General features: G+C 34.2%; 1 protein-coding gene across 6 annotated transcripts in view; it reads right to left on the bottom strand.

Moving 5' to 3' along the window:
* The window catches only part of CNTLN (centlein), a gene marked incomplete at its 5' end in the record, with an annotated part of 188,269 nt that overhangs the window by 54,827 nt on the left and 115,143 nt on the right, over window positions 1–18,299 (bottom strand). For 3 of the 6 annotated variants that reach the window (XM_081151643.1, XM_081151644.1, XM_081151646.1), the window contains 4 exons: window positions 97–190; window positions 4,549–4,729; window positions 10,204–10,742; window positions 15,492–15,583. In XM_081151643.1, the coding sequence (XP_081007769.1) occupies window positions 97–190; window positions 4,549–4,729; window positions 10,204–10,742; window positions 15,492–15,583 (906 nt within the window). Of the gene's footprint in view, window positions 1–96; window positions 191–4,548; window positions 4,730–10,203; window positions 10,743–15,491; window positions 15,584–18,299 lie in introns of those variants that run through there. The other 3 variants (XM_081151647.1, XM_081151648.1, XM_081151645.1) reach the window with 2 other exon arrangements.

The raw sequence follows: 18,299 nt of genomic DNA, 5'->3' as shown, positions 1-18,299 counted from the left end.
AAATATAACTGTTATGTAAAAATAATGTTGTTCATAATATTTTAAAAGTCACATTAAATTACAAAGATACAATGTTAATTACATATGCATTCTTACCTCTAGTAGGAACTGCTGTATGTGAACTCTTCTGAACATTACCATTCTTCTTTTGAAAAGTTGGCTTTTTGGCATTCTTGTAATGAAAATAATCCTAAATTTGAAGGTTCCATAAAAATTAGATTGTTACTCAACAATGTCGAGTGAAACAACATGATAAATAATATTTCTTTACTTAAAAATATATTTGTTTATGTAGTTTTAAAAAGTCTAGACAATAAAATTCTATAATTGATACCAAGAACTCATAATGTTGACCTAGAGGGCAGGAGATACAAATACAAAATCAACCGTAAAGTAGTAGTAATTTAACCTAGAGGCCACTTATAAACCTAGGGGTAAAGACAGTAAAGGCAACAAAAATAAAATACTTAACAACTTATTCTCTGGGAATCTGGGTTCCTTTTCTCAAATAGTGTTCTCTGACTGATTAATCCCTTCTCACAAATGCAGTTAAATAATGATGATGATAGTAAAGTAAGTTTCTTTGATGCTGCATGTTTTCCTCATGACATTCCAATACACTGAGGTTAAATAAAATAAAGCTATGTTGACTTTTGTTCCAAAACAAAAAAATTTTAAAAAGTTTCCCAAAGCAAAATTTTAAATAAGACTATGTTTCAAAATATTATAAATCCTAATAATAAAATATGTGGTCTTTTAAAAGACTTTATTGTCTGGGAAATAGGAACATTATCAATCTAGAAAACTACTTATTTAAGAAAATTTTTTTCAAAGATCTAAATTCAGGAAAAAATAAATAATTATAGTAAAAATTAAAAGAAAAAATAAATTTGACTCAATGTTACCTTGACAATGAGCCCTATATTTTATGTTGATGGACACATAAATTATACTATATTATATATAAGGCATGGCTCTAAAGTAATAAAACTGATTTGTTAACACAAATACCAGAAACCCCTATCTAAGATAGGTTTTCTTTTGAAGTAATTACTTTCCTTTAAACTATGTTTCATCGCTCAAAATATTTTTGAAATGTCTCATTTGAACTTGTCCTTGAAACCAGTATAAGACATATTTTTAAAAGTTTCATTGCTTTATTAAGATTCAATTAATATTTAAGTGCTGTTACTCAGCAGCGTAAAAAGATATAAAACATCATTACCAAATTTAAATATTAGTCACCAGACTTGGTATCAAATTAACTAGACCTAAAATAAGAAGCACTTCAGAAAAATTCTCATACATTGAAACAAACACAGTTAAAGTGTCTTTGTAACATGATAAATATTATGAGAAATTCTGAGGCCAAAAAGGAAGTGAACGCGGGAATCAAGAAACAAGTGACCAACAAAATGGTCAACAAAATACAGAACAACTGATAATCCCTTGAGACCTTGAAATTCTATCTAAATAGCAACACAGAATACCAGAAGACAGGAAAGAAAGCCTAGGTCCCAATTCAAGATGAGAAATTTGAGGTCACAAAGCTAGGACATTGTGTATCAATAGTTTGTACCTTTTTAGTACTGAATAGCATTCCATGGTATGAATGTATCACAGTTTGTTTAACAATTGAGCTCATGAAGAAAGTTTTAGTTGTTGCCAATTTTTGGCTTTTACAAATAAAGCTATTATAATCATTCATGTACAGGTTTTTTTTGGAAACATAAATTTTCATTTTTGTGGGATAAGTGTCCAAGAGTGAGATAGCTGGTTTGTATGGTAAGTATATGATTAGTTTTTTAAAGAAACTATTGACTATTTTCCAGAGTGCTGTACCACTTTATATTCACACCAGAAATGTATGAGAGATCCAGTTTCACTACATCCTTGCCAACACTTGGTATTGTCACTATTTTTTATTTTAGTTGTTCTAATAGATGTGTATCTCATCAGGGTCTTTCTTTTATCCTCACCCGAGAACACATTTTATGATTTTAGAGAGAGGGGAAGGGGAAGAGAAAAAGAGAGAGAGATGAGAGGGAAACATTGAGATGGGTTGCCTCCAGTACCCTCCACAACCAGAGATCAAACCTGCAACCTAGGTATGGGCCCTGACTGGCAATCGAACCTACAACTTTTTGGTGTATGGAATGGTGCTCCAACCAACTGAGCCACCCAGCCAGGGTTCACTGGGGTCTTAATCTGCATTTCCCTAATTGTTAGTACTGTTGGACATCTTTATATATATATATGCTTATTTGTCATCCATTTATCCTTTTTGGAGAAATGTCTGTTCTTGTTCGCCATTTCCTAATTGGATTGTTTTATTTTCTACTGTTGATGACATTAGATTAAGATGTTCTGTTCCTCAACTCAAAGATAGTGAGTAGGCGACAGCTCTGATGGGAGGGAGGTTAATGGGGAGGGGTGAAGGGACTGAGCAAAAAAGAAAAAAAAAAGAGAGAGAACTCAAGGACATGGACAACAGTGTGATGATTGTAGGGCGTGAGGGAGGTGTCAGAAGGCGTAGAGGGAATAAATGGTGATGGAAAAAATTAAATTAAATTTTTAAAAAATGTTCTGTTCCTCAAAAAACTATTTTTAGGAAGAGCCTTGAATAGGCACAGTATGGAGTAGGGCAAGATATCTACAATGTATATAACCAAACACTCATATGTAGCATATATAAGAACTCCTACAAATAAACAAGAAAAATACAGACAACTCATTTTAAAAATGTGCAGACTTGAAGAGGCAATTTACTAAAAAATTCCTTATGGTCAACAGTCATGAGAAAGTACTCAATACCTCTCAGTAATTATGAAAATATAAATTAAACCCACAATGATATACCTCAACATACATACAAAAGTGGCTGAGATGAGAAACACTAACATACCACGCAAGTGTTGATGAGGAGCAGTAAAAATTTTCATAGTCTGCTAATAGGTGTAACAAATTGGTGCAACACTTGGAAAATACCTTTATCAATTAAAATCGTAGAAAAAAGTAACTGATGGTGCAGTAACCTAGTATTTCATTACAGAAATGTCCACACTGAGGCAACAGATGACATGTACAAGAATATTCATTGCAACATTATTTGCAAGAAATCCAAACTAAAGCAACCCAAAATTCAGGAGAATGGATAAGTTGAGGTACAGTCAAATAATGAAGTATAATATACAATAATAAAAGTGAATGAACGCCATCCAATATTGCATAAAAGAAGACATACTGTATAGAATCTATAAAATTCAAAACCAGACAAAATTAACCATAATTTTAGGAGAGATAAAATGATAAAGAAAAGGAGTTGGTGATTAAGTGAAAGTTAAAATAACAGTTCTCTTAGGGGTTATAGAGAATTTCTTATTTTCAAAACACAATTGCTACAATTTGGTCCATGTTTATTTTCTGACTGCAAACAATGTGCAGAGATTTACTCAAAGTAGTTTATACTATATTCTCTTATTATATGAATGGACTATGAGTTACTTTTACTTACAAACTCATTGTGCTCCATGTAAATGACTACAGCTAAACAAAATTCCCACCCAAATAATATGTGGCAAAATAGAGATTTCTATAAAATTTATCTATTTATCAACCAATCAATGAATCAGCAGACACAACATATAATTCTTCATATGAACTTTATTCTGGTGGTAACTAAAATAGACTTTTGTCATCCTTGAACTTCTTCCAAGGTTATAGTGAGACCTCAAAAAATAAACACTTTTGGATCTGATTTTTAAAGAACCCTATAGGTTAATTAAAAGACAATTTTTTACAACAAAATTATCTTTCCTGGTTTTCACTGATTTATACTGAACAGGTAAACCTCTTGATGACATAATGTATCCATAGTCAGAATTATTGAGTAAGTTGTTTTAAAACACTAATTTTTTTTGAACATTAATTTTTTAAGATTTAAAACACATTGGGAAATTAGGGTACTACTAGAAATATAAAGATTTAGTTAAACTAAATAACTTTATCATCACAAATACTAATAAAAAACAGAATTTTCCACACTCGGTATATTTCATATACCTGAAAACAATAATGAGCTTATTATCATCTTTAATTTTTTTTGGCTGAGATATAAATACCTTAAGATTTATATTTAGGAGGATACTATCTATTTCCATTTTATCTATACAAAAAATAGTAACAATAGTAACAGCCCGGCCGGGTGTGGCTCAGGGGTTGAGAGTCAACCTAGGCTCCAGGCAATTGGGGTTAGATTCCTGGTCAGGGCACATGCCCAGGTTGTGGGCTCAGTGAATGACTCTCTCATCATTGATGTTTCTCTCTCCCTCTCCTGTCCTCTCTCTCTGAAATCAATAAAGATATATTAAAAAAAAAAAGTAACAAATTGGAGTTGAAAATATTAAGAAGTGTGTATCTGCACTGCATATTTCAAAGAAAAGTTAATTTTTAAGACTTCAAATTAAATCACTGGCAACAAAATCTGATTTAAATAATAAAGCATACAATTAAAAACATAGCTATAATTAAGAAAAATGTGTCATATACCTTTCCGGTCTTGCCATCTACATTTGAATATGTTTGTACTATACTTCTTCCTTGCATTTGGCTGTCTTCTGTTTGATCACTTTCTTTCTGGTCTCTCCCATCTTCTATAGGACTTATTTTCTGGGATGTTTCTACAATAATTGTACCCAAATTTTGAGAGGTCTGTGTTTCAGAATCACTGCTTTTGGGGAAAAAGTGGAGATATAAAACCCAAGAAGAGTTGTTAAATGTACCTCTTTTAAGTTCAAGACCAAATAATATTATAGCACATACTGGAATATAAAGCTGTAAATTTAACTTGAGCACTTACTGTTCTCAGCAGTAAGAAAGAAAAATAGTCTAAATATGTTTTAGAAAATTATAAAATCTCATCAAGAAATTAGATTATCTAGTACCAAATGTATACTAGCATCACTTCTACAGTATTTCTACTAAGTGTTTCTCAGGAAGCACAAGTCTGAACACTTCCAGGGTGGGAGTACTCACTACTTTCTGAGCCAGGCCAGAAAGCTTTAACACTTCCAGCCAAGTTTTCCCTTTCTCTAGAACAAAATGTGAAACCCTAAGGCTTTCACCCATTTATCCCACTGTAATCTCTTAGGGCCATTCATCATTCAATAAAATAAAGTAGTAAGTGAATAAAGTAGAAAAAAATCCCTGCTCTCATGTAGTTTTCATCCTAGTGGGATAAGGGGGGACAGGTAACAAAAAGAAGTAAAAAATATAGTATGCTAATAGTGCGTGTCAAAGAGAAAACATAAAGTAAGGAAGGAAGATTAGAAGCGCTGAGGCTGAGCAGAACATACAAGTCCATCCAATCCCTTTTCCACATGGATGATCTTTTAACTATTTAAACACAGTTAGATGGATGATCTTTTAACTATTTAAATATAGTTATATGGTGCTTGAGACATCTCAAAGAAAAACAGCCCTACTTTTTTCCGATTTCCAATATAAATGCTTTTGAGATGCTTTCCCACCCTGGTGACTCCTGAATGTGCTCCAGCTTATTTTGAAGGAGCATTATCTTCAGAATTAATTTCCTATTGCAAGTGTACTATAAGAAGTACTTAGTAGAACCCTGGTAGGTGCACACTAAAATTGTGTAAGCTTCTCTGGTATGTATATTATACTGTAGACTCATACAGGATTTAACAGTCTCATAAAATATTTTTATGTACCGTGTTGCAAAGTCCTATATTTTTCCCATTGTATAGTTGAGCAAGTAGCCTTTTATAGCCAAGAACCCTGTAGTCTTGTGTATAATTGTATCTTCCCAGTCCATTGAGATCTTTGGGAATTTTGGTTCTATTTTAGAAAACAGTTTCCATCCCTTTCAATGTCATATTATCCACAAATGAGATAAATATGCATTGTTGAAATTGGTGTTTTTTTTTTAATTTAAGGTATTAACAACAACTCCTGATTATCACCCACTACTGAATGGACACTGATAAAAGGTAATTTGGATATTGAGACCCACAAGATGCAGGATGCCCCGGGGGGGGGGGGGCGCATGTCAGAAATCTAAACCTAAGTCAGCCACGCTTATGGGAAATGCCTCTGAAGGAAAGCAGAGTTTGCCACCCCAAAATATGTCTTTTGGAATATTTTGGAATTATTGTAAGCCAGTTATTTTCAAGGAAAAAAAAAAAAGACTCAGGGAAAACCTTTGAACTCCCCTCTTACTGCCAGAAAGAATTTACATAGAGAACTTCCTCCAGCAAGGGAGATATAATCATAGATAACTACAGTTTAATATGAATTAGTGTGTGATGCACAGGAAGGAACCTAGCAAGGCCAGTTTGATCAAAGTCCTCTCTGAGTCACATTGTTAAATATCTTTTTAACATTTATTTACCCATCAAACATTTACTTACCAAACATTTGCTTTTCTATCTCCATGTGAACTGCCTCTCTCCCCTCTGAAGTCCTAAACTACAACCCTCATATTCATATGGAACCCCAGTATGTACATACATAATAGATTTAGTCATTTTATCCTGCTAATCTGTCTCATGTCAATTTGATTACTAGTCCAGCCAGAAAAATTTAGAAGGGTAGAAAGAAAATTAATTTTTCTGTCCTACACTTCTCTGTCAAGGAAACCTAACCCATACCAATCACACTCCTCTAACTCAGCTTTAGCTAATTTACCTTACCCTAGAAAATAAGATGTGCTAGCCTTATTAGGAAATACTCAACTCCCTAGCCAATCATGCCCTGTTCCTTTGTTGCCTCTTCTAATGCTCTACAAAACTCTCTCGTCAAAATTCCCTCAGGAAGAGTGCTCCACTGCTTGCTAGGCTCTGTAATCCCCTAATCCATGAATTGTTGTCCCTTGAGTAAAGGACTTCAAACTCATTACTAAAGTGTATTATTTTTTTTCATTTGATAGTATGCTCTTGTAATATTATGCAATTATAGGAAATAAATATTAATAAGGTAATAATTATATTATGTAATATATTTATATAAAAAGACAATGTTCTATTTTTCTAAGTATCCAAGTCAATTTCTTATACTTTGGACTATGAAAAGCTGAAAGAAATTGAATGTTTTGAAGTCCTTAGGCTCCACTGCAGGATTTCTAATTGTTGAAGAATTCTTTGCAGCTGAATGATTCCTAAGACTATTCTGTCAGGCAAGAAATGTAACACTTAATCCTCAAAGTGTAAAATTGAGTTTCACTGCTAAATAACTTAAATGACAACCCATGTTTTAAGAGGTAGTGTGTGATATATCTCACAAAATGACTTCTGCACATGCACTAATATGGTGAGATTAGAACTGAATGTATTATTCACCTTTCATGTGCCTGTTCTACAGACATGCTCACACATGAGTAAAGTGGACACTGCATCGTGAAGAGTGTGGCAGTACCCAGTGGGTGAGGTATCATTAGTAGCTGCAACTAGAATATCCTGGAAGACACAAATAAATGCTTAGTGGGTTTTAAGCTAACTAGTACTTATCTCTAATTGCTTTTGAGAACGGGGAAAACCTTAGAAGAGGTCACACACAGTGAAAATGCAGATTTGGTCCTTCTTCCTCACCTTCTTAAGTTTGTTTGAGAGTTTTTACCTGCTGATGACAAGGTTGCTTGACCCAATGATCACTTAAAACAGGGGTTCCCAAACTTGTCTGCATACTGGAATCGGCTGGAGAACTTAAAAAATACTGAAGCTTGTATCCCACTCAAAAACTTATGATTGAATTGTACTGGGGTATGACCTGAGCTTTGGAATTTTTATAAGATCCCTGAGTGATTCTAATATGCACACCAATTTGAGAACCACATTTTAAGATAAGTTTCAGTTCTATGTCTATGCTTAAGAAAACTATCTAGAGACATCCTGAGGGTACCAGTTTTGTCATCCAAAAATGTGTCTTTTGTGATACTGATTTTAAGGTGCTTATTAAGAAACAAAAGACTCAGAAAGAAACTGTGACCCTCCCTCTTTATGCCTAAAGAAATTCAGGTTAAAAACCTGCTTCAAAAAGGGAACCTCAGTATATTCACTTTAGCAATATTCACCTTAGCACATATGAATTAGCACATATGTGGCAGACAGGAAGAAATCTAGCAAAGTCTCTTTCCTTTTGTGTCCCACTATTTCCAGATAGCCCAGCAAAAATTTGTTGACCATACGTTTGCTCTTTCTCCTACCTGTTAATTACATACTTCCTTTGGAATCCCAGACCCCTGCCCCATTTCTCCGTTGTCCGGAATAGCACATATGCCTCAACTGCTCAATGCATTTTAGGTCTCATATCTTATGATATGCCTGGCATGTACATCTATAGTAATAAATCTTGAATATTTTCTCCTGTTAATCTGTCTATATTAATTTGATTATTAGCCTAGATAGAACTTAGAAGGTAGGAATAAAGTTATATTTTTTGTGTCCCACCCCTCAAATCCTAAATCTAAAACAGACCATTACTCAGGACTTATAAAAAATACTTAGGAGTGAAGAGTGAGTGTGGGGTGGAAGGGGTCAAGGGGGAAAAAGGAACATCTGTAATATTTTGAACAGAAAAAAAAAGATTTTAATAAAAATAAATTAATTAAAAATAAAAACAAAAATACTTAGGAAAATAAAAGGAAATATATGCCATTATAAAACAAGACAGAATTGATACTGCTGTAATTAGCTAGCTATTAATAACAGGAAAGGAGCAAAGGGAAGGCCAGATATTACAGGCATGTCATTTAGACAGCTTCACCAGGAAGCTACAACTTTACACTCCCCAGGGGTTCAATAAAGAGGTGATAGACGCATGCCCAGTAAAGTTGGGATGACTAGGGAAGGTGCCTGGGAACAAAGATCTTTGTCCAGAATGGGTGTGGCCAATACAAGCTTGTGGAAATTTGGAATACTTAATTCCCTGAATAAAGAAACTCATCTCTTGTACTCTGGGCTCTCTTAAGACTTGTGTGACTTTGGGCTTGTCAGGCTCTTTTGCTCCTGCTTCCCTGCATTCACGCACAGCCACATGGACCCTACACACAATGGACTAATGGACTGTAATTAGCTTGATGCTAAACTAGACCCAGCTCCAACGTAGAAAGGAAACTCTGGACACTGGCTTTGATTTTTCACTTTACTGAATCCCCAGCTACACTTCTTTTATGACTGGACAAAGGGAAATGGGACTTTGGAAGCCCAGAGAATTAATTCAACACAAATAAAAATCACTCATTCTCCTGTGTGAGTCTCAGAAAATTCTTTTTCTTGGGATATGGTAAGAATTCCATCCCCAGCAGCATCCAGTGGGAAGGAGGACCCCCACTTTGTTCAGTATCAGAATTATGAAAAAAATTTCAATTTGTCTATTAACAATTCTGGCAACACTAAACTTCTCTTCTATTTAAGTCTATAAGAGGTACCTATTATCCATTTGTCTTTGTGGTTACTGATGTACTTCAAGTACACATATGAATGTATAGCCAGGGATAAGGGAAAAAAATATTCTAGATTTTTAGCATTCTCCTGTTGCTACTCACCAGGAGTTATATAACTTAAGACTAGGAATCTGCAGAGCTATAACTTTAAAGAACTAAATTTTAACCACCATTCAATTAAAGTTAGTACAATGACTTTGTGTAACACATACATGAAATAATTAGTGAAGATGGTTCTTAATTTAAAGGATGTTAAACAGCTTGTAGACATCTGGTAACAAGCTGAAATGGGTCATTCAAAATTTATCTAACTAAATTAAGGGGGAAAAATGTTTCTCCTCCCAGGTTGGCATGTCACAAGATAACTAAACCGACTTAGTAGGCTTGCCTGGGAATCCTTAGCTGTCAGTGGTGAATATGCAAAGGGCCAGCAAATTAAATCAACCTGCCAAACTGTCAATTTCAAGCCTCATGACTGCATGAAAATAGCATCACTGAAAGAAATCAAGCATTGCCTTCTTTTGGGTTTCCTGGCACCTATTCAAATACTCATGCAGTTGTGGCTAATTTTGCATGCAAATTTCAGTCAATAAGCTCAGAACAAGACCTCCCAAGATATTTCAAAGGATCTGACAGTATTTTTTCTGAATACCAAATCGACAGTAGTTGAAATTCAATCTCCATTTGCTGGTGCTTTACATATGCACAGTGTCCCCACCACAGAGCTAAATTAATGAGAGCCTTACCTGCTTTCACTCACATCCTCCCAGTCCTTGTCCTTGCTGAGGTTCTCAAACATATTGCTCATAACCTTGATGGAGTGATTGAGAACAGTGTGGTAACGACCCACAGAGCACTTTTTCTTGGCGGCTTTAAATTTAACCTTGGTAGTGGTTGTTTTACAATCATACTGCCCAGATCTCACTTCTGTGGTGGCCACCTCAGATTTAGCTTTGTCTATTGAATGCTGCAGTTTCTCCATTGAATTCATCAGCTCTTCGTTTTCATTTTTCAACCCATTAGCTTCTGCCACTTGTCTCCTTAGGGAAGTGACTTCTCTCTCCAGCTCACTGATTTTTACTTGAAGTTGAGCTTTGTCTTTTTCTACATCTTTACTCCCCTTTTGTAGCTGTTCTAGCTCTTTTTCTCTGTTCTCTGCCTCTTCTTGCTGCTGTTTTAAGAGCGATTTCAGGAAATCATTTTCTTTTGTTAATTTTTTATTCACTTCTTTTAATGTTCTCGACCTTTTCTCAAAAGATTTTAGCCGATTTTCCAATTCAATGACCTAAACAGAAGAGGTTCGTTTATTCTTTTAAAAGCCCAAACCATAATCCAATGTATTTAATTATCATTTCTTACTTAAGTAAATAAAATTTCATTAAGCAGGACAATATAAATCTAAAGTACTTAATTTCTAAAATTCTCAGGTATGTTCTAAAATGCAATACATTCTAAAATGTAATAATATATCTGTGGAATAAAGGACAGATGGTAAAAGAAGTTAAAATTCTATACAAAGTGACACAGAAATAAGTATGCTAATGAATTTAGCAGAGCTTTCCTGAGATCCTAAGTGCTTTGGCAATAAAGTCTACTTATTGTGAATAAAAAATTTTTTCAGAGAAAAACAATTTACACAAAACATGAGAAACTTTATTACATAGAGAAACTTTATTAATAAAATAACATTTTTCTTCAATATTTATTAATCATATGAAAAACTGATGGCCTAAATATGAAATAATTATGAAGGATGCTTATTGCTAAACAGTTTACACAGTAAAAGAACATTTTACCAAAAAAAGCCTAACTTTATAATTATTTCAAGGTTGCATATGAATTAAATTTTTTCATATATTTCAATAAACAATGTTCATCGAAAGACACAAAAATGACAACATCCTGACCTTAAAAAATTTCAAAAACTATTTGGAAAGACACTTGCATAAATAAATCTAATAAAGGATAGGACCTAAGTGCCATAAGTATGGGGAAAAAGAAAGAGCAATTAATTCTAAGCCTTGAATTCCAATGAGGAGTTGATTTCAATTTAAATCTTGAAAAATAATCACTATTGTTTGGAAAGTAAATTTTACCATTTATAAAAGAGATTTATACCATGACCTCTTCTGATTGTCTCAACATGTGAGATAAATAGAGCCAACAGTTATCTTCCCAGGAGAGGAAATGGAGGCTCTGAAAAGTTGAGTACCACAGAGGTAAATATTTTCTGGTTTAAACTGGGATTCAAATTCAGGATTTTTGCCCCTCCCACTGTTACACAAACCATATAGGGGAAGAAGAGTTACCCAGCTATATGGGGTAGGGTAAAAGTAGGCTTACAATTGTATGTGAAACACAGAGTTTATTCTTATATTATTTATTATTATATTATTTCCCATATGAACAACTGTAAACCTACTTTTGCCCCACCCTGTATATGGAAAATGAACAAAGAACTGGAGTCAAGAAAAAAACTGAGTTAAGCAAGAAACCTAAATAATTGAAAAATGATATGAACCGATATTTACTTTTGGAACAATATTCTTCAAAGGAGAAAACAATAATATTCCAGAAATATACAAGATGAAACTTATGCACATTCTTAAAGCTTCCAGTTTACTGGGCTTTACTCATGATGGTGAAATTATTTCCTAAACATGAGTTTAAGTCATCTTTGATTTACCTATTCTTCTGTGGCCCCATTCCTCTCGTGAGCCCAACACCCTTCATTTAATTCAACCGTCATTCACTGTTTGGATACCCTGCCCTAGAATACCAATATTTCCTAATACAATATGTAGAATCTCAGTGAATTTTAATCACTTTTTTCCACAGTATGTTATACTCACCTACTATTGGACCTATGTAATTACAGGGCTTACTCTTAACCTGGAGTAGAGGTATATGAAAAAGTTTGTACCAGGCTATTATAGACCTCTAAATATTTCAGTAAAAAATAATTCTACTGTTCCTTCTCAATTCAAATACATAACTGAAAATGTGACCAAAAATACAGTGTTAAAAATACATGAACTCAGGCTGAAACTTTTTTACTTCTTTCAAATCACTCTATCTCCAAATTTTATTTTCCATTTACTAAAAACTACTACAAACAATTAAGGAATGTCACTATTTACATCTCTTCAGTTTCTGTGGTCTTGAGTCACTGCCCAAAACAGTATACTTGTCATAAATATGTTTAAAAATATTTTAGTATGTTAGATTCCAGGGTGATGTAAGATAGACTGTATTTTTTAAAACGTATTTTATACAAATAATCAATTAAGCCTTTTTAAATAAAACCTGACTTTGACAGTGGTAGTATAAAAATATTAATTAAAAACAGTGTGGTCCAGTGGAAATTTAATTTTGAGTCCAGCCTGGGTCTCACTTCCTCCTGAGGTTGCTTTACCTGGCAAAATATTTAACCTACTTTACCTTTAGTTCTTCATCTGTGAAATGGGAATAATAACACCTCTCTGGCAGATTAAAAATATTACATATGACGATATACCAAAAAGATGGCTCCTTTCCAAACAAAGTACATAACTTTGTGAAGTGTGTGTATTATGTACTTTGCTAGGGTGCCATGAAAAAGCACAACAAACTGGGTAGCTTAAACCCTAATAATTTCCCTTTGACTTAACTCATTAAAGACCCTCATCTCCAAATTCAGTTCATATTCTGAGATACTAGGGATTAGGACTTTGACATAAGAATGTGGGGGGACACAACTCATTCCATTACAGTGTGTGATGTTAATATATTGTTTTAAAATAACCTACTTATAGGTTTCATTTCTGCTATGCACAAATATTGATTTCATGTTTTTACACTCTTTTAAACCCATTTTGAATAAGTTTCATATAGGTTACGGGGAAGTGAAAAAATATTTTCCTCCCACCTTCTAAGTGCTTCCAGCTGGGCTAATGATCAAACAGACACAGATGAACAGGAGAAAATCAAATTTTAATACTTGTGCATGGAGAATTAATTTACTTAGGTATGAAAATTCCAAAGACAGTAGGGCAAAATGAGTTATATGTGTCATTTTGGACAAAGGAGAAAGGCGGGAGGAGCTAGGGATTTCAAAGGGGAAATAGGTAATTCATAGGTAGCTGAGATAGTGGCAAAAACAATCTTGCTAGGCAACTGAGAAACAATGGGACAGAGGGAAATTTAGTGAACAGGGATTTGCATGGATCCCTCTTGACTACCATATTTAATTCATATGTGCTAAAGTGAATATGCTAAGATGCTTATGCTAGGGTTCCCTTCCTGAAACAGCTTTTTTCTATCTGAATCTCTTTAAGAAGAAAAGAGGGAGTAAAAGAACAAAAGCAAACTAACAAAAACTCTCTTCATGAGTTTGTTGGGCTTTAATTGATTTCAGCTTGAACTAATTTGCATTCCAGGGTGGCACATTCCAGGGAGACCCCCACAACCTACATCCTTTTAAAATAAGGAAACTCAACTAAAAGGAGTTAAATCATGACTCATATAATTGCATTAGGTTAATATTTTTTTAAAGTGACAAGTTAATATGTTAATTTGACATATTGTCCAATGAAATAATTCCAGTTGACTTTTTAGGACTTAAATGGATTTCTGAATACACTATGGTAGTAGTCATTTATGGCAGTTGGAATGAAATCGTGGATTTCTACCCCAAAGCAATAAGTAGTAGCATAGTACTTACTATATATATCCATAGAGATAAAAATTATGTAAAACCTGGCAAACAAAAATATAATTTTGAAATAAGAGGTAAGCTAGGATAAAGTATATAACATTCTAACTGGTAGTGTATACATTATTTCAAGTACTCATTTTACCATAAGATAAATAAATGTGAGCATTTCTTATTCTCTATTATTATTATTTTTTAAAATATAACTTTATTGACTTCAGAGAGAGGAAAGGAGGGGGAGAGAGGGAGATAGAAACATCAATGATGAGTCATTGATCGGCTGCAGCCCGCAACCCGGGCATGTGCCCTGACCGGGAATTGAACCCCGATCGCCTGGATCCTAGGTCAACGCTCAACCGCTGAGCCTCGCCCGGCCGGGCATCTTATTCTCTATTATTATGTTAACCTGATAATAGTCATTCAGTAATAATGAAATGACAGCCTTTGCTACCTGACCATATGTCAAGTGTTAGAAGTATAAGAAATCCCATCATCTGCTGTAAATCACTAGATTTCCTACAAGTCAATTCACAGGTGTAAGAAATGTAAGTAGCCACATTCATATTTTTGTGTATATATTTGTACAATTTCAGCTTTATCTAAGCATTGTGTAGCCAAGTGACAGTTACAAGAATAAACCTACTTAAAGAACATTTTGTTTTTAACAATAACAAAACTGCTAAAATGCAACCAACTCACTTAATTTAACTTGATAACAATATATTTATTCACAAAAATATAAATTAAGTATAAATTATAAATATAAATGTAAAGATTTTAAACATTTTACTATTAATGATAGGCATGATGTAAAGTAACTACAGGGTTTATTTACACAGATGATTCTATTAAAACAGGGATAACTATACTAAATCATATGGGTATAAATTTTCATCCAAAATGAGATGACTCATTATAGTACTGTTTTACTGTGCTGAAGCTAAAACTGTCTCATATTTTTAGTTCAAATATTGTAAATCTGTATGCTTGCTAAAGTGCAACGTACAGTCTCATATGTCCCATTTTAAAGTAAAACTGCCATGTTATAACTAATAAACACATAGTGCAAATTTTTGTAATTTCTATTGTTGTCATTCTCTTCCTTTCATCTTGGCAAATATTTTTAATCTATGTCAACAGAAGCACAAGTGTTTCCACATTTATTTCATGAACATTGATTTTTTTTTACCCCATTTTGGCAAGTCAATAATTTTGAATTATGAATTTAAATTAAGGATTCACACAAGGTTTAAGTTCATGTGCCCTAGTTTTAAAATATAATCCTTTATGTTAAAATTCAGATTTAACTTGCTCAGCTCAATATCTTACAGATTAGACTACCTTCTGTAATGTCCGCTCCGACATTTCTTTCCCATTCTTCTCTGGAGTACTCTTCCTGACCCCATCTTCTTCACCATATCTACAGAGTTGTTCTGGTAGAGAATAAATAATATTATGGTACCTCATATATTGCTAAAACCCTGTCCCATAATTTTAAGGAAACGAGTCCTACTGTTTCTCAATTATGAATAATCTAGTCTATTTTATTGTCAAGTATATGGCCAATAAATAAATGCTGACCTTTTTTAGGATTTTCAGTCACATAATTATATATCTTTGTAGTGTCATTTTTTTTTTTTGCAGTGTAAGATTTTCAAAGGTACAACAGATCTGTGGGTTAACAATACTGTACTTTTATTCCTATTTTCATTCTTTTGTAGAGATTCCCCCTTTGCCTTAAAAGCGGAATTCATTGCCTTTTTATCTACACAAGTCACTACTAGTTTTGTTCTCTGGATCTTGTTCCCTGCCAGCAGGATCAGAGTGATTGCTGAACAAAGCAAACAGTAGCAGAATTAGGGTGAACTGAATCTGTAACATCCCCCACCACCCCTTTTTTTTTGAGTAAAAGATCATGCATTGGGCAGAGTAAACCATAAATACCACATTTCCAGAAAAACTGTGACTTTATAACAAATAAAAACCCAGGTAATGGATGAAGTTATTTCTAGAAATCATTCCTATCCTTGCCATGCATTTGACTAATATACAAGCAACATAGTCGCTTTAATAAAAATCATAAAACTTCAGTTAATATTATTAAAATTAAAATACATTAAAACCTATAAATAGGTTTTCTTTTATCAGATAAGTAACTGTGACAAATTTAACATTTTCTTACTGAATTATTTTTGGGATAAAATATTTCTTAAACAATAAAAAAGGGGGCAAAAAAGAATGCATAAACCTAAAAGGAAACATATCTGTGATAGACTGAAATGATTTTGCTTTAAAGTATGCTTGGCTGCTGTAGGTCAGTGTAAAACTTTGATTTATCAACAAAGGAAAAGGAAAACAATATTATTCTCTGTAGAGTAGAAATCCTCTTGGTATAAACAGTGACTAACAAGTTTGTTAGAGTGAATTAGGCATTTCTTTTGTCTTTGAAACATGACATATCCAATTAAAACTTCTGTACTTATGAAATAAATAGAGCACTATCTTAAGGATAATAAAAACTAGAATAGGTAGAATTTGTCACCAGGGGAATATGTACCTTTACCTTGATAATAATCTATTGATTCCCAAGTTTCTTTTTCTAGTCTCTTAACACCATGGTGCTGAATTCATTTACAACACTCTTTCAGCAATATAGAAATAATATGCAAATACAATTCATCTGTTCTAGCTATTTAAATATCCGCTATAGTTCTAAGTGTGATAGTTACTCTCAAAAAGAAAATAGTTCTATACTCACAGAACATAGAGTGCTAGTAAGAACTAAATAACTCCATTAAAATAAAGGCTCCCTAAGATAAATTTAAAAATAAATCTGGTTGCTCCTCTGTGCTCTTGGTGAGCAAAGCCCACCAAGGAGTCTGGCTGACCATGTTCACTTGTGATTGTCTGCTAAAAAGTTTATTTCTCATATTCGTGGGCTTTATAAAGAATACTCAAGTAGCTAGGGCCAGGCATGGAGAAAAGCAAAAAACCAACACTTTGCCCCTTGATTCTTTTTCCTGTCAAGGATCTAAGGATTTGGAAAATGAACAAAGAGTGGTAGAAATATACACTTCTATTTTATTCCTAGGGTGGAAACCACCTTACTGGAGACTTATTTTTTAAAAAATTTTCTACGTTTTATTTTTACTACTATAAAAATTTATTCTGATTTATATTCTTTTACAGGAGCTCCATCTCTCTCTTCTTTTTTTTAACTTTTAACTTTGCTTGTTCGTAGTTATTTAAACTTATTTTATTCTAGCTTCTATGTTTTTTCTTCTCTCTTAGTTCTTTTGGATTATGTTAGAAATTGATCTAAATTGGTTCGGTCAGGATGGTGGTAAATGTGGTACTCGCATCTTCCCACAGCCACATCAAAATTACAACTAAACTATAAAACAACTATCATTCAGAACCACCTGAAGTCTAGCTAAACAGAAGTCCTATAACTAAGTATATAAAGAAGAAGCTACATAGAGAATGGTAGGAGGGGCGAAGACTCAGAATAGGCCGGTCCCCTCATCTATGTGTGGTGGTTAAAAATCAGGAGGAAAATATCAGCTGCAGAGGCTCCCCTGAAGAGAGAGGGGTCACAGCCCTACACCAAGCCCCCCACCCTAGGGTTCCAGTGCCAGGAAGAGAAGTCCCATAACCTCTAGCTATGAAAACCAGGGGCATTGTAGCTGAGTGAGACAGGGCTACTGGAGTCCCAGGTACTCCTCTTAAAGGGCCTATGCACAGACTTACTGGGACTCATTTGCTCTGAGCCCCAGGGCTGGGGCAGCAGTTCAAAAGGCACCAGAGACCTACAGAAAGGAACTGAATTGTCCGGCTTTGGGGTAAGGGCTGGAGAGGGAGCTTTTTCCCAGACATAAGTGCTGGCAGAGGCCATTGTTCCTTTGCTAAACCCTGACCCCCACAGAGTTGGCAGAGGGGCACCATATCTGCGTCCCCATCAACCAGGCTAACACTGTTCACCTCTGCCCTGGTGATTTCCTGAGATCCACACCCCCAACTTTCGGGCCCACTCAGGTTGTTTCCAGTGACTTTTCCATACAAATGGCTTGTTGTGGCTTATGCTGCGGACTTTCCTAAAATTTCTGAAAGGTTCACAAACCCCGATCTGGCCTTGGCATGCCCCATACC

Source organism: Miniopterus schreibersii (genome assembly GCF_964146895.1).
Source record: "Miniopterus schreibersii genome assembly, chromosome: 11".
In the NCBI taxonomy this organism is placed as follows: domain Eukaryota; kingdom Metazoa; phylum Chordata; class Mammalia; order Chiroptera; family Miniopteridae; genus Miniopterus; species Miniopterus schreibersii.
Note: the sequence above shows the minus strand (reverse complement) of the source record. Positions and strands in the feature narration are given on the sequence as shown.